A 10,345-nucleotide genomic window follows, 5' to 3' on the forward strand; every position below is an offset into this window, starting at 1 on the left:
TAACTCTGTATGGCCAGGGCCCATCAGAGCTACAGGCTAGCCTGCAGCAGAGGGTGCATGATGCTAATCCCCCTGCACTTTGGGTTATGTTTACAGCATACACTCAGAGAAGTCTGCTAAAAACAGAAATACGCTTGCCGTAAGGTGCACTGTAACACTGTTTAGAATTCGGAACACCACCACACAGAAACCCCAAAACAGAGGGAGCTAGAACAGGCTGCTCCCTAAAAACAGAATCACAACTCACCCCACCTTGCTCTAGAATGGACTTCGATTGCACGCTTCCCTACGGAGCCCCCTAGCCTGTAAGCAGGACCAGGAAGACCAAGAATTTCAAAGACAGACCATAGTTTTAACCTAAATTGAAAAACATTGCACACTGGGACACTGAGCAAACCTTTCCAATGCACCCTGAGGCTCACACACACCTTCTGGAGCAGTCTGTAAATCACCCTGCCCCATCGAAGTATCACCATCCAGACCCAGCAAAGGCAAATTACCAGGGAAAGCAACAGCTCCTCCAGCTTCTCCCCGCAGAACGGGATGGAGGAGGCTTGTTGCTAATAAGTGTGCAGGGTGTGATTGCCAGGGCCCACTGGGGTCACTCACCTCCTGCTGCACACAGCTGGCTGTCACCTCCCTCACCCTGGCTGCAGCCAGAACTGTGCCGTCCCTAGGACGGATCGGGGCAACCACCCCGGACCCCAAGCTTCGGGAGGCGGGGTCCAGGGCAGCCTGGAGGGCTAGCAGGGGTCCTGAGGCCAGCAGCAATGAGCGACCCGGCCCCAGCCCACCCCACCACGCCGGCTCCCGGCATCGCTCGGAGGAGGGCACGGAAACCGGAAAGAGGTGGGGCGGGAGCTTTGGGGAAGGGGTGGAGTGGAGGCGGGGCCTGGGCCGGAGCTGGGGAGTTGTCCCGGGACCCCTAGGGACGGCCCTGCCTGCAGCTGATGTTTCCAGGTAAGATTTGTGCTGACCCCCCCCAACCCATTCATTTCTCCAGACTCCCCTCTGCCTACGCTACTGCCCCTCCCAAAGGTTAAATCAGCCGTAGGATGCAAGAGCTATCAAAATCCCCCTCCGTCACAGTTCATATTGTATTTCCACACCTGAGCACACAGGGCCGAGACGTGCGCTGAGCCCCGCGAAACAATTGTTCCTAGGTGCGCCCGAGCAGAGGGCATTCAGCTGGTGGGCACCAGGGCACGCAGCACCCGCCTCGCCAACAGCATGGCCCCTGCCTGTAAGCCCGGAGTCAGCCGCCATGACAAGGCCTCGAGATCACTCACATAACCCCATCTGGCACATTCTTCATTGCTCAGGTCTCCAGCAAGACACACCGGAGCCATGAACAAGGGTCAGTGCCCCACTGGCCCCTATCTCTGCTCCGACAGTACTTGCTTCATTTATAGCATGGCCCCAGCGCGCCAGGGAAGTCCAGCACTTCACACTGCGGGAATGCAAAAGAAGGCAAGCGACTGGAGCCAGCTCTTCCCCTCCCCTCACCCCCACCAGCAGCCCGACCGAGCACTGTCCAGTCTGCATCCTGCCCTTCCAGGCCATCAATGCTTAGGTAGGGGCCTAGGTGGGTTCATTGTGTCTAGGTGGGCGCCCAGGATGGGAGGCGTGTGGGGAGAGACTGTATGGGGTGGAAGCTGGAGGGAAGGTGTCCCATGCTGGGGGGCATACAAGGAAGGGTGCATGGGGAGGCGGATGGGGAGGGAGAGGCTCCACGGGGTGGTGAGTATGTAGAGACGGGACGTGCCTGGAAAGGGGCACCCGGGAGCCGGGGGCGGGAGCAGGGCACATGGCAACACGGTCATCATGGTGTATGTCGGAGAAGTTTCTCTCCTCTGAGCTCTGACGGCCAAACTCAGCCCTGGCAGACGCTGCTGTAACTCAGCCCGAGTCAAGGGCAGCGTGAGGCCCACGTACGTCAGGGCTGAATTTGCTCCTGAAGGTTCCGCAAACACCCTGAGCAGGGAACTCTTCTCTCCCCTTCTGCTCCCTGCTGTCGCTTTCCCCGAGCTGTGCGCTATCCCGCCCTAAGCACAGCGCACTGAGCCCCGCCCCAGGGCTCTCCCACACTGACTGAGCCCCACCCCAGGGCTCTCCCACGCCGAGCCCCAGTGCGGGCTCTGCTCCACCCCACCCTTTGCCATTGGTTCTGCTCCCCGCTCTACCCACCGAGAAAAGCTAAAGGCCCTTCATGTTTTTTTCACGGCCCATTTCCTCATGCAGGCAAAAGTCCCACTGACATGCCTGGCGATACATCATGAGTCGCCAGTCATCTCAAAGGATGCTCCACACCCTGTCCTCAGCCTCCCCCAGCATGGCCCGGAAGCTCAGCAAACTCAGGCTGTGTCGGACCAAAGGGGAGTGAATCCCGCCATTTACCTCAGCATTTTATCCTATGTCCCCCATCGTGGTATCGGAGAGCTTTGCACATTTACTCCAGGGCGCACGTGAAGTTTTCTGTATCTGTGCCAGGGGTATAAGAAAGCCAGGAGAGAATACCCTTCCTCAGCCCCCAGGCATTGCTTAGGTTGTGAGCTCTTTGGGGCAGGGACTGTCTTTTTGTTTTGGGTTTGTACAGCACCTAGCGCAACAGGGTCCTGGCCATGAGTAGGCTCCTGGCACTACGATAATATAAATAATATGCGATATCTTCTAAGGGCTATTAGCTTGAAATGTTGCACCCTGCTATAGGGCTGACTGTGCCTCTCTCTTCCAGCTGTGCTCAGGTAGAGCAAAGAGTCATAGCTACAGGCCAACTAAACTACACCTGAGTTATCTAAAAGTATCAGTCCTGCCCCTACCACCCAATGCACTCTGATGGGACATGCCAACCACACCGACATCCGGGAGGATGAGAAGCCCAGGTGAGCCTTGTAGGGCATCTGTCCCAGACCTAGATGTGATATTTGGAAAGCACACTCCTGTTTTAGGAACAGCCTTTGGCTTTCATTCCTGTCCACCAGCTCAACAGTGACACCGGGGCCAAATGAGGTCTTTCTACCACATTCTGTCTTGTACCAGCTTCACAGTTTTGTTCCTCTTTAAACCATTTTGTTCTGTGTCATTTTTCCCCACGTCTACCCAACGCATCCTCAGCCTTCCCCTGTATCTAGCTTCTTGCACTCTAGTGTGTCTCACCATGTATAGTACACTTACTGGGTCAATTCAGGCCGTGTGTCCAAACCACCCACAGTCATCTTTCTTCTGTAACAGGGTTATTCCTTGCTTAGCTGTTTTCTTCTCACTTCATCTTTTGTTTTGTGCTGCCTTGAAACTCTCAGTGTTCCCGTCAGTCAGTCCCTTCCGCAGCCAGCGCCTTTCGTTCGCTGGCTTTCCTCACTCTCCTACATTCTAACCCACACAACGGCATTGGCAGGACAACTGTCTCATATATGCTGATTTTTGCTTTGATTGAAATATCTTTAGCCTTCCAGATGTCAGAGTTTTATGAATGCGGTAGCAGCTAGTTCAATTCTTCTTTTTATGTCATCTTCACAGTTTCCATTCTTCAGCGCCTCCAAGGTTCACACATTCTTTCCCACTCATTCTAGTTCTTTGTCTCTGGGTTTTATCTTTACCTCTCCCTCGTGTCTTCCAGCTGCCATAATTATTGTCTTCTCTGTGCTGATCTTCAGTCTGAGTTTTGCTGCTTTTCTGATCCACCTTGTCAGCCATTCTCTGTAAATCCTCCTTGGTCGATATTATCTGCAAAAATACAGTCCACTGTCCTCCTACACAACATGACTCCTCCCGTACCAAGGTGAACAAATCTGGTGATAACATGCATCCTTTTTGCTCGGCCACCCTGAGCCATTCCGTCCGATTCTTGTCTACTCCCACTACACTCATCACCTTGCTGTCGATGTTTTTCATCAGCTTGATCCATTTCTTGGGGATGCCAGAGAGTCTCAAGACTCGCCATAACCCAAAAGATAAAGTCCTTCTGCTTTTGGGGCCGTAGACAGTTTGTGATACCTTCAATCAGCAAAGCAAGTTCATCACAGTGGTTGGTCTAGTCAGGAATTCAAAGCACTGAACAATACACACTCCTGCCTTTGCTACAAACACCCACGTTTGTGCTATTACTCACGATTTCTTAAGAATTCATTCGTTCCACCCAAGCACCCCACCACACACACATATATTCACACTCTATGGACGTGATCCAAAACCCATTGAAGTCAATGGAAAGATTTCCAGTGACTTTGACTTTGGATCAGGCCCTCTAACCACACCTGTCCTAGCCTGAGCTAGTCTATAACTCCATCTGATTCTCAATTTCCAGCAGATCCTAGAACAGTGGGGTCTCAAATTCTAGTCACGTCTTCTGCGCACTGCACTCAGATGACCTGGACCTGAAACTACCTCCAGGAATTCACTCAGAGCATTTCCAAGCATCTCCATTTGCATGTGGTGAAACCTGCACATCTGCATGAAAATGTTCGTTTGCATTTGCAGATTAGGCCAGAAGCCTCACTAGCCAATCAATTCACCCGAGGATTCAGCTGGCACATTCATGGGAGGCCATTGTGTTCCTTCTGCTGCCCACTGTGGCAGAGCATCAATCGCCCTTGCAGGTTCTTCTGTGAGCTCCTGCAACAGTGACTTCAGTTCTCCGACGGGATCCAGACAGGGTGACCTCCTGTGCTTTGGAGGGGCTTGAGTTTGCTCTGACTGGAGCACAGCTGTGCTGCAGGCCAGCTTCCCTGTTTGCAGATATCCTGCGACACTGGGCTTCCGCTGATCCCTTGGGCAAGGAACAAGGAGCCTGCAGCAGGCCGAACCCCCCGGCAGGGGTGCTGTGCAAAGAGCCACTGATCCAGACAGACCGAGGACACATCTGGGTGCTGAAGGCACAATTTCAAGGGGCTCTGAAGTCGTCTAATTGGGTGCAAGTCAGGCACAGCCAGAGTAGCAGCAGTGTTACATCACACACACACACACACCATTCCCCACCAGTAAGTGACTGTACCGAAGGGGCAGTTCAGTCTTTATGCCCACTCAGTTCTTGGCTCTTACACTGGAAGTGCCAAATGCAGGAAACAGGCAGTTGCCTGGACTGGAGCAAGTGTCAGCCAGGGAGCTGGACTGGAGCGGTCAGTCGTACATTGCCACAGGCCTACAGAGCAGCTTCCTGGCTCCGGTCGTTCACAGACCTCCTGGGATGGCTTGGAACCAGTCATTTGGCAGTAAGGGGCAAGAAATCTCATTGCCGATCCCTTGAGCCCCCCACCCTGCACTAGGCAACCTTCCCAGTGCACAATGATGGGCTGCAAGGTCCCTCCATCTTGCAGTCTGAGTGGGTGAGCAAAGGCTCTACATCAGAGGTGGGCAAACTTTTTGGCCCAAGGGCCACATCTGGGTATGGAAATTGTAAGGCCATGAATGCCCACGAAATTGGGGGTTGGGGTGCGGGAGGGGGTGAGGGCTTCGGCTGAGGGTGAGAGTTCTGGGGTGGGGCTGGGGATGAGGGGTTGGGGGTGCAGGAAGGTGCTCCAGGCTGGGACCAAGGAGTTTGGAGGGGGATCAGGGCTGGGGGGGGGGTTGGGACACAGGAGGGGGTCGGGGTGCAGGCTCTGGGCGGAGTTTACCTCAAGCAGCTTCCGGGAGCAGCGGCATGTCCCCACTCCAGCTCCTAAGCAGAGGCATAGCCCACAGGCTCTGCGTGCTGCCCCATCCGCAGGCACCACTCCTGCAGCTCCCATTGGCCGCGGTTGCCAGCCAATGGGAGCTGCAGGGGCAGTGTGCGGAGACCCCTGGCTGCCCCTACGCATAGGAGGTGCAGGGGGGACATGCCACTGCTTCCAGGAGCTGTGCGGAGACCTCGCATGCATAGAGCCGAGCAAGCCCCCAACCCTGCTCCCTGGCTGGAGCTCGAGGACCAGATTAAAATGTCTGAAGGGCCAGACGTGGCCCTCGGGCTGTAGTTTGCCCATCCCTGCTCTACATCAAGGTTTGTGGATTTTCAGGCTAGACTGGCCAACCGCAGCTGCTGTACCACTTAAAGCGTCCATATGTGAAGAAGAGAAGAAGGAGCGGACCTTGAACCGAATGGCTCAGAGGCTCGGCAATCGAGTACGGCTCGTCTCGCCTGGAGCGCACAGGGCCCACAGGTCAGTAGTTCCATAAACAAAAGGTATTAGCAGCTGGGGTCTGATCAGTGGCTTAAGTGAAAGGAGTTAGGAGCCTGGTTGTTCCTAGTGGAGGAAGGTCTGTGTAACCTCAGCACCGACCAAGACACTTATTGGCATCCCCAGCTGAGAAGCCAAAGCTTGGCTGGGCCGTGAAGACAGCTCTCCCCTCTCACACCAGACATGGTCCCTGCAGATCAGCTGTGAGGCTTATTGGTGGGACAGTGCAAAAGGCTCACCCGGCCCCTGTCTACGCGGTACTTGGGTGCAGCAAAATCAGCCTCCAGAGCTGTGAAGCCAGCACCACTCACAAGGACGCCCAATTCGTGGAAAAAAGAGAGCTTCAGGCGGAAAACCAGGAGCTTCTGGCAGGACACAGTCCACGCCGGAAGCCTCCTCACCTGGTGGGGCAGGAGTCCTGGTCTCCAGCGATTTGAGAACCAGAAAACTCAGTTCTGGATGCATCTTGTGGTGTCTAAATGGAAGCAGAGCTCTTTAGAAGATCTACCCCCAAGGCCACCTGTAGCATTAAACCCAGACCTCCTGCATCCCGGGCCAGCACCGTAACCACTCTTACTGCCAGGCACCCGCTGAGTGTTGTTATGACCAGTAGCAGAGCTGAGCAGCACATGGAAAAAGGTCACAAATCTTTCCATGAAATTTCAATGAAAGACCAACTGAAACTCTTTTGCTGACATTTTCCAGCCAGCTCTAATTAATAATGAGAAGGAGCCAAACCCCTGAACTCCATAACTGGCCTGGATCCTCACTGTCATCAGTGGAGTTACCGGGAATTTACACCAACGGTGGGGAGAGCAGAATCTGGCCACTGGCTGTGCACTTGATCCAGCCACAGTAAACCCTTAGACACAGCCGCGGCCTCTCCACAGCTTGGCAGGAAACAGCCTCGCTACGGCTTGGCAGGAAACAACCTGTGCCGACAAGAGCAAAGGGTACGCCGCTTTATGGAAATGAGCCCCCCATGGGAATTATCTGGGTGCCACCGACCTGCTGCAGCCGGCAATTCCAAGGCAAGTCTCTGGGCCAGTTGGTGCTCAGCACATCAACGCGAGGGCAAGCCACTCGCCCCAGCTGCTGCGTCTCTGTCCTCCCCGGCTCAGGGCTTTTACGAATGGCAGGGGACGCTGGGGCACTCGGGCTGTCAGAGGGGCAGGGCTGTTCGTAGCCCACAGAGCAGCCGGGGAATCCAGGGGCCGAGAGCAGCAGGTGGAAGGCTCCTGAGCCGGCAGGGCTGTTGGCAAGCAGGTCGCAGGGCAGGCGATGCAGGTGTCCGTGTGCCACCCTGCCCGCGAAGACAGAGGGGAGACGGAGCCAGCCCGGCTCTGTGGCACGGTCTCTAAAGCCTCCCAGCCCACCTGCCCCCTTCCACACACAGCCAGAGGGGAGCAGAGGGGGCCAAGCCCCAGGCTCTGGCCCCCAGGCCTTTCCCAGCCGGGGAAGCAGAAACAGAAGCAGCAGCGAGCGGGGAGCGAGGCCAAGTAGCTGCCGAGGCTGGAAGCCGCGAGCTGGGCAGGGGCGCCGGGCAGAGTCCCGCTCCCGCGCGCGCGGGGCCATGCCCAGGGCGCTGGGGGCCAGAGAGCCGCAGCCCCCCGGGGCCCGATCCGCTCGGTCCCGCCCCTGGCTGCGGCTGCTCGGCGAGAGCCGGGGCCGGACCCCGGAGCCACTCGCTGTGGGGGGGGGGGCCGCGCTGGGGGGTCCCCGTGGGCTGCTCACCTCCCGGGGCGGCGCGGAGCACCAGCGGCAGAGCCAGGAAAGTTAGCGCCAGGCGCGGCATCCTCCGGCCGGCTGCTGCCCGGGGCCACCCCGCGCTCTGCGGCTCCGCGGTCCGGGGCGCGAGGGGAGCCGGGGCTGCGCTGCAGCCTGCGCGCGGCTCTTAAATATTCAGCGCCGGGAGCCGGGCTGAGCTTAACCCCTCGCTCGCCTCCTGCGGCGGCAGCCGGCGCGCCCGGGCCCTGCCCCCCTGGCCCCGCCGCCGGCTGGCCCGCGGGGCTGCCCAGGGCCGATGGGGCGGGGCGGGCGCAGGGGAGCCCAGCAAGCCCCCGGGGAAGCAGGGAGCCCGGGCAAGGCCTCCCCTTCCAGAGCCCGGCTCCTTGCTGTCCCCCGGCTACCGTGCCCAGTGGTTAGAGCTGCAGCCTGGCCCCCAGGACTCCTGGGTCCCACCTGCCCACGCCAGCTCTGGCAAAGCCGGTCACCCCTGCAGCTGGCCGGGGGCCGGTGCCCACCACCGCTATGCCCGCGGTGCTCCTCGCCCGCCAGCCGCTGGGAGAGGTCGAAGGAACTGGGGCTTACACCCTTCCCGAGCCCCTGCCACCAGAGCCAGGCCGAGGACCAGCCTTATTTTGATCAGGGGCACGGCCAGGGCCTCGGTGGCTGCGTGTCCCCCATGCTGGTGACCACACCTCTGCGCAAAGCATCGGCTCCCTTCTTGCTAAACGGGGGGCACCCCGGGGTAGCCTAGAGCGCCACCCCCTCCCCACCCAGCAAGTGCCCTGCCTGGAAGCCAGTCCAGAGCTCGGATAGCCCCTGCTAGAGCCGGCACATTGCCATGAGCTCCCTGGACTGACACCCCACTTCTCTGGGCCCTGGATGGGCAAGTGAGAATAAATGTGCCCGAGGAGCAGGGGTTTGCCTGACAGGAGGGCAAAAGCCGATTCCTTCCCCGAGGCAGCGTTAGCACACTGGGGGCCTAGCAAGAATAGTTTGGGGCCCCTACGCGCACACACACAAGCAAATAAGGGGCCCCCTTGAGCCGTTCAGGGCTCTATGCACACTGTAGAGGCCTCTAACAAAGGATCTATAGCCCTGTGCGGACACCCTGGGGCTCTGAATGGATGGTGCAGGCACAGCCATGTACATAAAACACTCCCAGCCTGGCTCACTCCCCCCTGATGGGCTCAGGGGGTTACTCCCTGGCCCTGCCTAGCAACAGTGTGCCAAGGAGGGCTGGGGGCCAGGGAGACAGGATGCCATCATTACAGTGAAGTTGTGGGGTTGTTGCTTCTTAGCATATGTTTATTTCAGTGCTAAAAGAACCACCAAGCTGTGCTCATTCCAGTAAAGTTGCGGGGGGTGGAGGGGAGGAGGAGGGGAAGGAGATTCCTAGGAGGGATCCAGGCACAAGTGGAGCCAAAAATAAAGAGAAAGGATGAGAACAATAGCCATGAAATAGCAGAGACGCTCCCTGGGGCTACAGGCCTCAGAGGAAACCTGCCCCACACTTGGACCGGGCAGACACTGGCTTCATCGCTCATTACAACAACCTGTAACCCCCGTTTTTGTCCTGTGACTGCAGGGGGGGTAAGGGGCCACTCCACTGGGAACGGGCCCCTCGAACACGTGCTAGCTACTTCTGCTAAAGAATCTGTTCCACCTTGCATTGTGCTGTGACGCTCGGAGTACCTTTCCCACACCCGCAGAGCGCCTCTGCTTTGAAAGCTTGGCTGTTTCCCCGACAGAAGTTGGTCCAATAAAAGATATTCCCTCACCCCTGTCTCTCTAATATCCTGGGACTGACATAGCTACAGCTACCCTGCATAACACAGACCTGGAAGCCAACGAAGCAAGCCCAAGGAAAATCACTGCTCAGTCTGGTGCTTCCCCAGTCTCCGACCAGGACAGCCACCAGCATCTGCTTCAGCTGCTCCAAAAAATCAGGTCAGGAAGCTGGAGGGGGACCAGCCTGGCATGAGAAAAACCTGATCATTGATTATCTTGTCTCTTCTGTCTGCAGCTGAGACACAAGCGAGTGGTGAGTTAGAGGCTGCCCTCTGCTAACCCAGCTCACCAACCACACTAGAAATGGAATAGTCCATCCCTACCCTCACCAAGAGCTAATCAGCTGATGGATTTGTTGCCAACACCCAGACTGACAATCTGCTCCCCCACCTCCCTGCATCATCCAGAGACACACCTGGAATTGCATTTCTATCCCTAGCCCCCGCACAACGCCCCTCGTAGGGGCTGGAACTAGGGGTGCTGCTCTGGGTGGGCAAGAAACACGGCTGGACACCTCACAAGAATGGGTGTGCTCAGCTGGAGCGGAGAGCCCAAAGGCAGGGAAGCTACCACGCTGCTGGGGCAGACGCAAAGGAGCCATTGATAGCTACTTAGCGTGACAAGGTGGGTGAGGTAATAGTTTTTATTGGACCAACTCCTACCGGTGAGAGAGAAAAGCT

At 57.3% G+C, this 10,345-nt stretch overlaps 1 protein-coding gene across 1 annotated transcript in view; it reads right to left on the reverse strand.

Annotated features, from left to right (window-relative positions):
* LOC141999599 (carbonic anhydrase 15-like) overlaps positions 1 to 8,021 on the reverse strand; it is a 28,657-nt gene extending 20,636 nt beyond the window's left edge. The window contains exon 1 of the mRNA XM_074973204.1: positions 7,884 to 8,021. Coding sequence (XP_074829305.1) covers positions 7,884 to 7,944 — 61 coding nt within the window. The 5' untranslated portion in view covers positions 7,945 to 8,021. The remainder of the gene's footprint in view (positions 1 to 7,883) is intronic.
* Positions 8,022 to 10,345: the final 2,324 nt, after the last annotated feature.

Source organism: Natator depressus, chromosome 15 (genome assembly GCF_965152275.1).
Source record: "Natator depressus isolate rNatDep1 chromosome 15, rNatDep2.hap1, whole genome shotgun sequence".
NCBI lineage: Eukaryota > Metazoa > Chordata > Testudines > Cheloniidae > Natator > Natator depressus.